The sequence below is a fragment of the Mustela nigripes genome, chromosome 16 (genome assembly GCF_022355385.1).
Source record: "Mustela nigripes isolate SB6536 chromosome 16, MUSNIG.SB6536, whole genome shotgun sequence".
NCBI lineage: Eukaryota > Metazoa > Chordata > Mammalia > Carnivora > Mustelidae > Mustela > Mustela nigripes.
In genome coordinates, this window is record NC_081572.1 from 22,719,321 (window position 1) to 22,734,217 (window position 14,897).

Below are 14,897 nucleotides of genomic sequence, written 5' to 3' on the forward strand. Positions count from 1 at the left end.
AGGGAAAGGACCAAGCCCTGAGTGGGTGGAAGAGGGAGGGCATGCTCCAAAGAGAGTCGGGGGAAGGGAGGGAGAGAACAAAGAAATTAGAGGCCTTTGAGAGTCTCACACACACACACACACACACACACACACACACAGTCTTTCTCTCTCTCTCTCTCTCTCACTGGAGAAATAGCCAGGATTTCTCGAAGACTTATGACAAGGACTGCCTTTAGCCACAAACATTCCAACATCTGTTTTCTGGGGTCCTCCCCCCCCCATGCTGGCCTCAGCCGCCTCCCTGCTTCCTTATATCCAACAGTGCCCACGGTCCCTCTGTGGCAGAGCTGGAAAACCCCATTAGAGACCAGCCAAGGTGGCCGGAGACAAGAGGGAAACCGACTAAGGGGTGTGTCCACAGTGGGGTGGGCTGGGGATGGGCGGGGGCTGGGAAAGCCCGGCTGTCCCTCCATCCCCTGGACAGGGAGCTGGGGCCTGACTCCTGAGCCAGCGGAGTGAGGAGAAACTTGCCCACCTCTTGCTCACTCTGGGCCAGGCTTGGGGGAGGGGCCAGACTGCCAAAGGGGCGTTGGGCCACCTTCTGCCACCCCAGGCCTGGAATCTGGCACTGGGAGCTGAGGCTGACGCTGCATTGCTGAGGAGGGACAGGGCCCGCGCCCAGGCCCAGCCAAAAAAGGAGGCAGCCCCCAGGGACAGCGGCCTGTGGCCCTGGCCTAGCCTGGCCCTTGACGGGTGCCGGGGGCGGGGGCGGGGGGGGGGGCGATGCGGAGGGGGCTATCGCGGGGCGAAGTATCAAAGGTTGGGAGGGTGAAACACACAGACACACACACTGGGCGCCCGCGTGTGCGTGCCACACCACAAGGAGATACCGGAAAATATACACCCAAAGACACACACACAGAGCGAAACACAATGAGACACAGACACAACAAATAACTCTATCTCCGGTCCCAGGCACACACATCATGTGATGAGGACAAGTTAGACCACACCCCCACACACACACACTCAGCCCCCTTCAGACCCACACACCCAGCCAGGGACACTCACGTACCTCTCCCTCCTGCCATCCTGCCGGCTCCCCGGGCTCCGCGCATCAGGGCGGTGGCGGCAGCATCCCCGCCAGCCTCCGCCCTCCCCCCTGCTTGGGGCTAACCCCCACCGACCTCAGCGTCAGCCCAGCCTCCGTTCCCCCCCACCCCCAGGCTGCCCTCCCTGTGGCCACCCTCCGCCCCCCCCGGCCGGCGCGCTCTCTCTCTCTCTCTCTCTCTCTCTCTCTCTCCCCCTCTCCGGCCGGCGGGAGGAGGAGGAGGGAGGGGAAGATGGGTGTGGAGGGGCCTCGCTGCGTCGGCGGTGGCGTCAGCAGCTGCCGCGGCCCCATTGGCCTCCAGCCTTGGCTCCCAACCACAGGAATGCCTGGGCCCCACCCTCTGGCTGGCCTAGGATGGGGTGGGGGGCCAGCAGAGGGCCCCAGATGCTGACATCTGGGGCTGCCTGCCCGCCTGAACTCGAACTTCTGGCTAACACAGCTAACGCAGCTCAAGGCGGCCCCTCTCCCCACCCCAGCCCTCCTCTGCCCTGGCAGGGAGAGATCCTGGGGAGCCCTAGATCCTGCCCTGTCACTCCTGCAGGGCTCAGCCTGGGGCAAGTGTACCCGCAGGGCCTTTGAGACTTGTGGGGAGCCATCCACGTCTCTCTCAGCTTCCAGACTTACCTCCCCCTCCCCAGGAAGGACAGGGGACAATCCAGGTCAGAGGGTGGAGGTTCCCAGAGGGGCATGGTGCCAAGCATGGCACTGTGATTACAGGGATTATGCGAGCACATCCAGGGCCGAGGCCAGCCCGGCGGCTCCCAGGGCCTTCTGGGTTTGGCCCTCGGCCTTCTCCCAGGGGGCAGTGACCTTGGGGGCAAGCAAGCTGGCATCTGGCTTAGACCCATGAGATCAGGAAACTGGATACTGGGCAGAGAGGACTGGCCTGGGCTCTGGGCCAGGACTGGGGTCAGGGTGCCCAGAGAGATGGCGTGTGTATGTGTGTGTGTGTGTGTGTGTGCAGACAGGGACACAAATTAGTGCAGGGTACCCTGCATGCAGTCTGGGCGCCTGCTCTGTGTGTGGCCGCCCAGGGCCGGGTTCTGGGTGTTGCTGAAGTGCTCAGGGGGAGGGGCACTTGGCCTGTGCACCCCAAGAGTGTCAGTGTGGGTGACGGGGCTGGCACACCAGGCTTGAACAGGCCGTGGTGTCTGTGGGCACACGTGCTGTGACCATGGCAAGCCTCTGTGATGTCAGAGTGTGCATGTGGTGGTAAGTTGGGGTACACATGCTGTGACACCCCGAAGTGTGTTGTGCTGGTGTGACGTTTGTGTCCCAGGAGGCTTGAGGAGGTGTGGGGTTGTGGCCATGGGTGTGGTGCCGCATGGGCCTGGGGCAGTGTGTGACTGCGCAGGGGGAGCGGGGTGAAGGGTGGACACCGTGGTGTTTGTGTTGTGTGGCTGTGTATCTAGCGTATTGTGTGTGCGCAGTGAGTGGTGTGTGGCGTGTTGTACGAACAGCAGCACTCAAAGGTGGGGTGGTGTGTATGTGTGTGTGCGTGTATGTGTGTGTGCGTGTATGTGGGGACACAGCTATAGGAGACAAGTTCACACGGGGCCAGGCAGGGAAGGGGTGTGGAAAACAGGCTCCTGGGAGCCGATGAGAACGTGCCAGTCTGGCAGGGCCCGCTGGGCCACCCTCCTTTCAGATGCCCTGGCAGGAATCTGGCCTGCCAAGGCCAGCGCCTCCCCCTTCCCCAGCACAGACAGCAGCCCTGAATGAAGCAACAACCAGCCCCAGCCCCGGGATGGGCCTGGCAGCCCCGATTGGGCAATGCCAGGCTGGGGCTGCCCCCGAAACTCTAATGTGCCTCCCAAAAGGACCAATGCACAAAGGAGGCCCAAAGAGAAGGGACGTATTGTGCCCCCAGACCCCAGGGGCCCTCCACCTCAGACAGCAGGACTAGACTCACCAGCTGGAGGATATCCTCATCCTTGGGCATGATGGAGAGCTCCAGAGTATCATCACTACAGAGACAGGGTAGGGGGTCAGGCCAGGCGGAGGCAACAGGGTCTGGGAGAACAGGGATCCTGGTTGCCATGACACCCCCCCACCCCCTCGGGTGGTGGGGTCAAGGCGGTGGGGTCAAGGCGGTGGGATGCAGGGCCTCCTGCAGCGGGCTGGGAGCTATTACAGGAGAAGGGAGGCAGGGGGCGCTCACCTATTCTGGATCAGAGCTATGACCTGGGAGTAGGTCTTCCCAATGACGCTTTCCCCGTTCACCTTCACCAGCCGGTCTCCTGGAAAAGAGGGGCAGGGTCGCAGTGTGAGCAGGCCAAGGGGGCGGCCTGGATCTGAGAATCCCATCCTGACTGGAGGGTAGGGAGAAGAGACCCAGGCAAGTATAAGAAACCGGGAAATCCAGGCAGCTCACCTGTGCGCAGGCCCGCTCTGTGGGCAGGGCCGTCATCCTTCACATTCTTGACAAAGATGGTATCCATGGGCTCCAGGCGGTGGTGCCGGGGGGAGGGTCCTGGTGGGCATCAGCCAGGTTAGCTGGGGAGGGGAGCTGCTGAAGGTCACACCCATGCGCAGCTACACACACAGGGGACATACACTCAGAAGGATCACACCCACACGGACACAGATGTGGACCTGTACGTTCACAGAGATGGGGATGCACGGGTGGGTGGTGGGGGGAGACCAGAGGACACACCCCTGGGAGAACAAAAACCCACATGGAGGAAAACCTAAACAGACACACAGGGTCACTCCTTAAATGCCCCTCGCGCCCCAGCACTGTGCCAGAAAGCAGACTAATAAGGACAGGCAGATGGACAGAGGGATGTGGGCCTTGCCCTCCTGGAGCTCCCTGGCCAGCGGGGGCAGAACGTCCACACCCACAGACCCATGAACAGCCCTGCAGCTCAGATACGCAATGCCCACACCTCCCTCGTACCCCTTCCCCAGGGCAGCGCTCTAAGCAGAGCCCTCCAGCTCCCGAGATGGACGCTCACCCTCTCTGGACAACACATTACACCCAGCAATTATCCTCTGCTGCTGTCTCCATCAGAGGAATAGGTCTATTCTAGGTCAGCTGGCTCTTGCCCTCATCCCTACGGGCCTCCGCGATGGGGACTCAAGGAGACTTTGTCACCATGGCTGCCCCACAGAAGCCCCAGTGGCAGAGAAAGAAGGATGCCCGTCTTGAATACCTTGTGTGGCGGAATGGGGCCCTTGGGGCTAGCAAGGGTGACAGCCAGGGGAGTCAGGCCCTCATCGGAAAAGATAAAGACCTTAGGGGTCCCCTTACACCCAACAGAAGCCCAGTATCTTTACCCCTGAGGACAGCCATTGGTCAGCTTCACGTACCGCCAGCCCCCTGGCTCTGCAGCCCTTGTCTGTGCCTCATTCTAGCCTGGGAGTAACTCCCAGGGGCCAGGGGTCAGGGGCCAGGTCTTAGAAAGCCACTGGCTCCCCAGAGCACCCCCAACTCCCAGTGTGGAATGCAGGCCCAGAGGGAGAGAAATTGAGAAAAGAAAAGAAGGATCCAGAGAGAGAGAGAGAGAGAGAGAAGATATCCAGAGTGGACATAGGGAAAAGCAAAGACTGGAACAACAGTTGGGGGGGGTACAGGTGGACAGCAAAATTCTGGCTGACTTTGGGTAGAGGGGGAGAAACAGAAGCTGGAGGACAGGCCCCAGCCCCAGCCCTAGGACCTGCCCCCACCACTCCTTACCTCCTCCTCCTCCTCGTCCTCCATTCTCTTCCTCCTGCAGGGGACAGAGAGGTAGGTGTGGGCCCTCCATCCAGCCCTCAGCAGCTCCGCCTGGGCGGGACCCTCGAACTCCCCCACCCGCAGCCTCCCTCTTATCTTCCCGCAACTAGCCCAGCACCCCCCGGAGGGGGGGTGTCAGTGGGGGCATCAAGTCCCAGGGAATGTTCCCCAGTAACACGAACCCTCTCTCGTGACTGCTGATCCCACAGCCTTGTACCTCGGCCATCTGAAAGCCCCCAATCCAATGGGGGACCCATGACCCCTACCCCTGGGGAGCTCAAAGCCCAATGGAGGCAGTTCCAAACAGGCTAACCCACAGAGAGGATCCAGGCCCACACAGATAAGCAGGGAGGACAAGTGCAAACAGTGGCTATCAGCTCTTAGAGAATGGAAGGGAAGGCCTGATTAGCACCCCTCTGGGGGAAGGGATTTTAAGGCAAGTCTGAGGAGGGAGGGGAGAGCGCATTGTGGGGAGCGGAGGAGCGCCTTTGTGGGACTGGATCAGCTGAGCCGAGGGAGGAAGAAAGTGACACCAGCAAGTGCCAGAAGTCAGACGAAAGCTTTCGGGGTTGAAAGGACAGAAAGAGGGAGCAAGTGAAGGTTCCTGGGTGGGAGAGAGTGGATGTGAAATACCAGTTAGGAAAGAGGATTCTAGCATCTAGCGGGGCTAAGAAATGGAGTCCAGGAGACCCATGAGGGAGGCCCCTGGGATCAGCCTAGTAGTGAGAAGGAGAGAATGGATTTGGGGAGGAAACAGAAATGAGGGAGGAGAGAAGGTCAGGAGACAGGACAGGGCCACCGGATGGCACACTAGAGCTGGATGAGATGTTGGGCGTCATGGGATCTACCACTTTCCACAGACCATCCATCCATCCACGCAGATGACAGGGCATGAGTTGTCCAGGGTCACTCAGAGGCAGTAGCAGAAGTAGGGCTGAAACCCAGGACTCTCCGGCACCCCAGCTGGGACAGAAAGGTGACTGGGCCCTGCCCCTCCCCACATGAAGCGTGCCTGCCTGCTGATGTGAGCTGACAGCACAGTGAGCTGGTGGCAGGGGCAGACAGATGCATTTAGACCGCTGAGCTCCCCGAGGGCTCCTAGCCCTGGGCAGATCTGGAAATTGGATGGAGCCTGTCCCTAGCTAGCCCTGCCTGTGGTCTTCCAGCACCCCACATGCGCGAGGTCTCTCTGACACAGGCCTACCACCCAGCCTCGACCACTCAGGCTGTGTCTGTCCCACTCACCCCTCAGCTGGGTCTCCCAAGAGAAGGTGGCAGAGGGACATTCTAGAGAAGAAGGAAAGCAAAGACTGGAGGTCCCAGGGACCTAGGAGGCTGGGGCCCTTGGGCATCAAGGAGGGCCTGTGCCCCTCCCTCTTATATACCATCACCTGCGGCTTACACTCTTAAGCACGGCTGCAGCCAATGGGAATCCTTTAGGCAGGGGCTTCCAGATTCACACACGGATGAGGGCGCACGGGGCCGTGTACACGAGATGCATATTTACAGATATCCGTAGATACAGACAGACAAACACACATACTCATGACCAATAGATGCGCACCCGGCTGTACACACGGAGTCAAGCAAGTTCATAGACACAGGCAAGGCCCTGGCTCTCTGGCAGGTGGGACTGAGCTCCCCAAGGGACAGCCCCCAACAGCTGGTCCCAGCCCGGAGGGAAGAGGAGAATAGGGTTCACTGACTCCAAAATAAATCTGTTTCCTCCCCTGCTGGGAGACAGGTGGGAGAGGGAGCAGGGCCCTCCAGGGGAGCCCTGGTTCCTGCCTGGGGCCCCCTCGCCTGCCTCCCCTGAGCGCCTGCTTCCCAGGCAGGGAGGCCCTCCACCGCTCAGCCCAAGCTGCAGCCCCAGTTCCTGGACTCAGAGAGCCTGACATTTAAGTGAGGGCCAGAAGGTCTTTTGGTGGTCAAGTGGGAGGAGAGATGGAGCCCGGAGGAGAGGGAGACCCTCTCAAGGTCCACAGTGAGGTAAAAGCTTTAGCGGGATTAGAATCCAGAGCACCCTCCATGAAGCCCGCTGCTCTCCAGAGCACAGAGCCCAGGCCAGAGCAGACGGGGACACTCCAGGAGTGCCAGAGGTGTGTGGAGACAAACTCCCCAAGAGCTTGGGCCAGGGAGGGGAACCACGAACCCAGCTTAGAAGCCAAAAAGAACACAGAGTCCCTGGATCTCCACCTTTCAGAGAAGATAGAAGGTTGTTCACCTTCCAAGGGCCAAGAGTCTGGCGGTGGGCATGAGCGTCCTGGCTCGCCCAGAACCATCCACCCACCCCTTCTCCTGGGAAGACTAAACCCAGAGCAGTTAGGGAGCTAGTCCACACTCACACAATGCAAATGACCCAGCCAGGGCTGTCCCTGCCTCTCTGGGAGCCTCCTTCCCTCCAGGCCACAGAAGATGAGCCATGGAGGGGGCGGGGCAAAGGGATCTCCCCTCCCCCCATTAAGGCTTCCTCAGGTGGGGCCAGGGCTGGCGGGACCAGGTGGGGGTACCTTCAGGCTGCAGTGCACCGCTGACTCCGGTGGGTACACGATGAAGTGGCGGAGGGTGAAGCCAAAGCCATCCTGGAGACTTTTGTGCAGCAGCAGTGTCCGTGGCCCCTGCCAGGGGAGGGGGCGCCCCGGGGAGCACCCATCTCTGGGGCCCAGAGGCAGCTGTGGGAGCACAGGGAGACAGGGTTGAGTGGCCATGTGGCCCATGCCCCTGAGTCTGCACGCTGCCTCCCGCAGCCAGGAGGAGAGATGGGGGACAGCTGGTGGGGGGGGCGTGGGCCCTGGGGGGTTCCAGGCCCCCTCCCCTGCTCCCCACCTCCCCCTCCTCCTTACTCCCTTCCCACCCTCCGCAGCCCAAAGCTGCTTCTTTCTTTCTCTCCCCTCCATCCCCACAGGTCACCTTTGCCTCCAGGCAAACAAGTCTCCCCAGCCAACCACATTCTCATTCAGGTCAGTTTGGCAAATGTTTACTGAGCACCTACTATGCTCCAGGAACTGCACATACAGACTGCTTGCTGGGGAAGTGCCTGCTGCCGTCCACGCTCACTGCTGCCTGCTGCACCATCACTCACACACAGACACACACTGACATACACACACACACACACACACACACACACACGTCAGCATGCACTCCTGCAGTGAGAACAGCACACACCCAGAAAAGCACACTCTTGTGCAAAGGTGCACAAGGACGGACACACAGAAGAGCAAACACACACACACGCTTACATTAGATAGACATGTGCACACCCAGTCGCACACAATCAGGGTCTTGCACAGCACATACATACAAACACAGGCCCCGGGCATATGCTGCAGACACACAGACACGCACGTGCCGACAGACGGGAGCGCAAACATGCATCCTTCAGGAGCAGCAGCAACAGCAGGTGGGGGACTAGAGCTACAAGGGAGCAGCCCAGACCCCAGACAACCAAAGGGACTTCCTGAGGCTCTGGAGCCCAGCCAGAGGCCTGGCTATTCGTGGGGATCCAAGAGGGGAACCGGATGGGGGGGGGTTGGGGAGGCCCTCCACTGCCCTCTGGCTGACCAGATGCAATCCTTGGGATTCCCCAAGATGACCTGGCAGAGGGTGTCTGAAGACCAGGCACACAGGTCTGCTTCTGGAGCAGGAGGGACAACAACACAGACACCCCCTGAGAGAGGGCTCTCTCTTCAGATTCCTTGCTCAGACGCAGAGAGGGAAGGTGGGTGACAGGAAGGTGTCAGACAGACGTGTGACCAGGGCGGTGGACGGCAAGTTGGAGAAGACGGTGAAAAGCCAGGATGCCTCCCTTGGGGCTTTTAACCCCCAACTGCAGGCATCCTAACCTATCTGAGGACCCTCATCCAAACCTCAGAGGGCAAGAAACCCTTTACCCCCACCCTCAACAGTCCTCAACCCCCAACTCCTCCCAGCACCAGCACCAGGTAGGAGTCCTCCGGGGAACAAAGGCAACTGGGAGGAGAGGGAAAAAGTCAGTGGGCTTAGTGGGTGAGAACTCCCCTCCCCCGCCTCCCAGTAAGTCCCTTTCTCTACCCCCCACCCCAGTCTAACAGCTAGAGAAAGTTCAAATTTGCCACTCCAATGAACGGATACTAAGACACTCGTTCATGTATCCCTGCCCCGGCCTGTTCACACTTCTGGTGGAAAACAGACCTGGGCCCAGCCCTTTTGCTAGGGATTTCTTTTTTCCTTCCTTCCTTTCTTTCCTTCTTTCTTTTTTTCTTTCAGAGTTTGTTCGTTTGAGAGAGAGCGTATGAGAATGGGGAATGGGAGACAGAGAACCAGGCTCTCTCTCTCCATGTGGGGCTCGATCCCAAGACTCTGGGATCACAACCAGAGCGGAAGGCAGACGCTTAACCGACTGAGCCACTCAGGCGTCCTCACTAGGGACTTCTGTGCGGGGTGGAAAGTGGGACCGCAGTTACACAGACTTGGGAGAGCGGGTGGATTGTCAGGTCTCAGACGATGAAAGAAAAACATGACAGAGGGGGGAGGCTTGCTTCATGTAGTCCCAGCAAACATGGCCAGGTGGAAGGTACAGGGGCCTGAGCGAGGCTCCAGGCCAGGGCAATCATTCCAATCATATCCATTTAGAAAGCTCGTCAGATGAGGTTGTGAGCCCTCATTCCCCTGAGAGGTCCAAGCAATAGAACTCCCCAGTCCCGGCGGTGCTCCCCAGTCCGGGCAGCCATGGCATTCCATGGATTCCGGCATGGGGCAGGAGGCCTAGAGATGGACCCTTGGCTCCTTCCACCTGTAGCTAGAGCCCCCCCGCAAGTTCCACCGAGCCCCACACCCCCCATGGGGCTGTCTGAAGAGTCCAGAAGAGAAAATTCTCTGGGAATTCTGCTTAGGTCAGAAATCCCCAGGATTTTCTATCTCTGCTGATGTGGCAAGGAACTGATGGGGGAGAGAAGAGGGTCTGGGGATCTTCCCTGCCTGCTCCTACCGAAGCCCCTGCTCCTCCCCAGTGTTAGCTGCCTCCCCTGCACACCTCTCCCCCCCAGGCTCAGAGATGAGGCTCTTTGCAGGGCCCATTGTTTTGCCGGTGTCCTGGATTATGGTTTAAGCCACCAGCTGCCCCAGTGACGAGAAGTGGCTGGGACAGGTCCCCACACGCCCCCCCCCCCCCCCCCAGCACACATCCAGCCCTGAGCAGCCAGTGGCCTGGGGGTGCCCCTCTCTGGGGGCCTGGCTGTAACCCAGGGCAAGGGGCAGGCCTTCTCCTCTCAGGTCCCTTCTTGGCCCAAGCCCCACGGGCACCCCCTCCCTTGTCTCTGCCTCTCCCTTTCCTCTTTTCCTTCCTCCCAGTCTCCCTTCCCCCATCCCTTCCACCCTGAGAATGTCCATGTGGGAATCCCCCCGCCCCCTGCCGTCTAAGGCACTACACCCCTGCCTGAAGAGCACACAACCCCCATCAACAGCTAGATCTGGTGGTGCCCCTGTGGGAAGTTCTTCCTTGGATTTAACCTCAATCCTTCATGCTATGATGCACACATTTCCTCTCCTCCCCTCTGACCTGGGACAACACGGGGTCTGGCTCTCGTCTTGACAGGGAGTGAGGGGGTAGACACAGGAACAGAGAAGGAGTCAGCATTGGGAATAGAAAAGCAACTAGATGGGGAAGGGGTTCAGCTCACACACATCCCTTCTTCTGTCTCTCTGGGGGAGGCACAGAGACAAGGGGACGTGGAGAGAGAGAGACTCGGGGGGACACGGGGACATCACTGGTTACCACTCTCCTGGTCCAGATAGAGACATCCAGAAATGCCAGCTGATGGTGGGAAGAGGGAAGATGGCCCCAGGGCCACAAGTGAGACAGAGAACACGTGGTAGGTTAGCAACACCAGGAACCAGAACCCAGGAGTCCTGCTCCTCCCCGCTAGTAGCATAAAGAGGTCATTGCGGGAGCACAGCCTTCATGCTGGGCACGATGCCCACTGTGACTCACGCCCTACCAGCCTGGTCGATCCCGGACAGCAGATACACTGTCCCCACCCCCTATCTCCATGCCTGTCAGTCCTCTCCCTGAGATCACTCATTACTCCTCTGCCCACTAGGAAGCCCTCCTGTGCCCTGTGCCCACTTGCCCTAACAGGGAGATGGCCAAACGATGCCCTCCACTCCACTTACTAACACCCTTGCCTGCCTGACTCAGGATTCCTGCCCAGCAAACTCCTCAGGACTCTGTGCCCCAGCATCTCTTCCAACAACCCTGGTCCCTTCCATACTTTCACTGCGTGTAAACCCAGAGGCTTGAGCCACTGGAGGCTGCCCCCCAGACTGGGAGGTCCACATCCAGCAACCCCAGAGAAGTTCCCAGCCACAACCTGCCACCCTAGCCCACATCTCTCCAGCTCCTCACTCCCTCCCCACTCCGGGGCCTCCGTCCCAGAATGCAGGTCGCACTCAGCTCAAAGAGCCCAAGGAGCTGGTGGCCCGACTGCACCCCCCACCCACCCGGACGAGGCCCCAGTCCAGCTCTCCGCCCCCCTCGTCCCGCAGCCCCGTGGCGCTCACCCTGGCACTGCGCGGCCCCTGTGCGCGGAGATCGCTGTGGGTGAGGCAGGGCAGCCAGAGACAGCGCGGCTCCGGGGCGCTGCAGTCCACGCCGACGGCTCGCTCCCAGCGCCAGCCCCGGGCCCCCGCCCGCTCCACGCGCCACACGGCGCTGCCCACGAGCGCGGCAGCCGGCGGTGGCCCCAGGGCCCGGCCGCCGCCCCGGCCACACGGCGCCGCGGGCCGGGCTTCCGGAGCGGGGCGCGCAGCGCAGGGGACCCTGAAGGCTCCACGGCGCCCAGCCGGCGGCGTCCTCGGCACCCCGGGTGGCAGGCGGGCCCCGGGGGTCCCCGCCCGCCCCCCGGAGCCGCGGGTCCGGGACCCAGGGGCCCCGAGGGGATGGACGGCCCGCGCGGACGGCGGCAGGACGGCTGCACAGCTCCGCGCCTCCCGCGCCTCCCCGGCCGCAGAAGGCGCCTGAGCCCGGACACGCCGGCGAGTCGCGCCCGGCAGACGCCTCCCCCTCCGGGGCGGCCCCTGTGCGCGGCCGCCCCGATGCCACACACTCACACACACCCACACACTCGCGGGAAGCACTACACAGCGCCCCCGCGCAGCCGCACACCCCGGCCACGGGCACACACGTACACACACACCCTCACCCTCCCGCACGACAGAAGCTCACACGGTGCCCAGGCCCACACCTACGCAGAGTTGTACTCGACAGGACACCCGTGCATCCAACTTCACGTGCCCAAGAAACACCTTCACTCGGGCACACATGTACAAGCACACCTACCCACCCTGTACAGACCCCCCCCACACACACACCTATACAGCCCCTACTCTCCCATCCACACACATACTCACACTCACTCTCCCTCCATCTACAGACCCCACATAAACGCACTGTTCCCCTAACATATGTGTTGTGGGGGGACACCTTTCCATACATGCTTTGGACACCCTCCCACGCAAATATGCCCCCCACACCCCCTACACACACATTTGCAAACATACCCACTGTGTTTCTAAAAGCACGACAGACGCCTCCCCGCCCCCCCTACCCACCCACACACTAGCCACACACCCCAGGAGACCCCCAGGAAGGCAGCTAGATAACATGCACACATCGCCCAGAGACACACATTCCATGCATAGGTGCTGTACCCCACCGTTCACACACACACACACACACACACACACACACACACACACACACTGCCCAGCACTGAGAGCAGACCGACTCTCCTAACACCCCACACCAGACTTAGGATAGCCCCTAAAGCTGCGGGTGGGGTCCCTACCACTGCTGGTAGGGGATTGCGAGCAACCCTCTTCCCCAGGACCCCCTGCCCATTAGTTCCACCCAGAGGGGCCACGTCCAGGCTGACAATGGGCGCCGAGCTCGCCAACCCCCCACCCCAGCTTGTGAGTCAGACAGGAAGCCCATGTTGATGGCAGACCCTGCTTGCCTCCCCTTCCTGGCTCTCTCTCCCCAGGCCCCTTCCCGGGTGGGGCCAGCAGAGGCCTTGGCTAGTAGGTGCATATTTGCCACCATGGCTGCCTTATTGGATGGTTCCCAGGGTGCTTTTTACCATAGCCACTCACTGTGGCCCAGGCCCAGGGCTATGACCCCATATTCCGGGAAAGCGATGGAGGCCCAAGAGCGCTTAGCTTGTTATGGCAAGCGAGGAACTCCAAGCCCAGGGCCCCTCACTCCAACTTTGGATCTTACACCTAAATTCTAGCCGGCAGCCAGGGAAGGGCAGTGGCGGTAGGGGAGCACCTCCAGCCCAACCCTGCTCCCTTATCTAGGAGTTCTGGGAGGAAGAGCCATAGGGCTGGGCCCTTGAGTGGCAACCACCAAAGGGAGGGCCCTGCAGAAGGGGTACCTCCCCCTGCCTGTCCCCACCCAACACCTGTGTCCTCTGCTGGACAGCCACGGTGGTGGATCACGGTGGTTGGGGTGGGAGGCGGTAGGGGAGGGAGATGGAGGGGCAGGAGAGGAATGTGGCCAGCCCCAGACCTAGGGAGGCAAACTAGAGGACTACTGGGCTGGGCAGGAGCGAGGGAGGGAGGAGGAAGGGAGGAGGAAGGGTGAGGGTGAGGCAGGCGAGTGGGGGCCAGGGAGCGGGTTTTGTTCTCCTGTTTCCTGTTTGCCGCTTGCTGGGCCCCCTGTGCAGGAGCTGGACCCCCACCCCCACCCTGGCGGAAGCCGGACGGGAAGAGCAAGGCTGCCACGGGCGCTGAGTCAGGAGAGCTTAGGGGCAGAGTGGGAAAGAACCGCAGTCAGGGGGGGAGCATTGACCTGGCATCTCCATTAGCAGCCTCCCCCCCCCCCCCCATCACTGGAAAACCAAGGATACTGGGTCAGGGTCACTCCTGCCCTTGTCAGTCCTGTGCCTCCCTGTCTGCTCCCCCACCAAGGTCAGGCCTTCAGAGACCAGCTGGGAGCCCCTCCACACGCAGTCCTTAGCCCTGTCACACACTGTGGCCCCTACAGAGGGCAAGAGCCTCAGGGATGTCCTCCTTCAGAGTCCGGCCTGCTCTCCCAGTAAGCAGCCAGTAGGTCCTTCCAGCTGCCTGGCTTCCTCTCTTCTTGCCGCAAGCCCAGTCTCTGATTCTGAGGAAATGGGGTTACTCTCCCCCCTCATGCCCCACGGAGCCTCTCATGGCCAACAGGTGCTGCTGTGGGTCTATCAGGAATCCACTTCCCTCGAAACTGCTGAGGTTTCTGAGGGCTACAGGGAGGGGCGAGGCAGAGAAGCAGCACGGGGTTCCTGTGTTCAGAGACCTAGGAGATGATAAACCATATATGATGTCCACTTCCTGCCCTCTAACCTGGCTGGGCAGCAAGAGGGTCCCCGTCTCTTCCAACCCAAACGTGCCCTTTCCCTACCCTGCCCCCTCTGCCCAGCTGCCTCCACAGGGGTGTCATGAAGGGAGAGCACACAGTAGGGCCTGGAAGGTTGTACAGAGTTTGAATAGATGATTCTACAGGTCTGGGGAGCCTCTCAGCCCCCTCCCCCATTTCCTCTGGGAAAGGAATGTGGGGTGGGTCCCAGAGGGGGGGGGGATGGGGCCCAGGGCTGGGAAATACCAGGCGGTGCTGAGATTCTATTCCAAGCCTTCCTGCCTGGTGTGAGTCCTCCTCCCCTGCACCCTCCCCAGCTTCCTCCCCCCAAATCAGGAATTACCCCGCTGAGCAGTCCCTCCCATCATCCTCTAGTTTGACCAGCTTGCAAAATCCATTCAACTTCATCTTGCTGAGGGTCCCTGGGATAGAGCTCTCGGGGGCTGCGCCTCCAAGGGGAGGGCGTCCAGTCTTCTCTCCAAAATGAGATCATCATTCTTTACTGTTTGAAGGCACTTTCACTGGATTTCATGCAGCCTTTACCCTAAGTTGGCTATTCAGGGATTGTGTTCCACCATTCGTCAGATGCAGAAACTGAGGCTCGAAGAGGGCAAGTGCCTGACTCAAGATGTCACTTTTACTAAGCTGAACCCCGATCCCAGACTAACTCAGATCTCTTTCTATTCCCCCTCTTGTTTATCCATTCGACA

At 60.6% G+C, this 14,897-nt stretch overlaps 1 protein-coding gene across 5 annotated transcripts in view; it reads right to left on the reverse strand.

Annotated features, from left to right (window-relative positions):
- Nucleotides 1-14,897, reverse strand: part of ARHGAP23 (Rho GTPase activating protein 23) — a 78,637-nt gene that overhangs the window by 38,057 nt on the left and 25,683 nt on the right. For 3 of the 5 annotated variants that reach the window (XM_059380151.1, XM_059380152.1, XM_059380150.1), the window contains exons 2-6: nt 7,322-7,483; nt 4,773-4,806; nt 3,468-3,566; nt 3,255-3,333; nt 3,006-3,060 (exon numbers count right to left, since the gene is read on the reverse strand). In XM_059380151.1, coding sequence (XP_059236134.1) covers nt 3,006-3,060; nt 3,255-3,333; nt 3,468-3,566; nt 4,773-4,806; nt 7,322-7,483 — 429 coding nt within the window. Of the gene's footprint in view, nt 1-1,057; nt 1,174-3,005; nt 3,061-3,254; nt 3,334-3,467; nt 3,567-4,772; nt 4,807-7,321; nt 7,484-11,351; nt 11,533-14,897 lie in introns of those variants that run through there. The other 2 variants (XM_059380153.1, XM_059380154.1) reach the window with 2 other exon arrangements.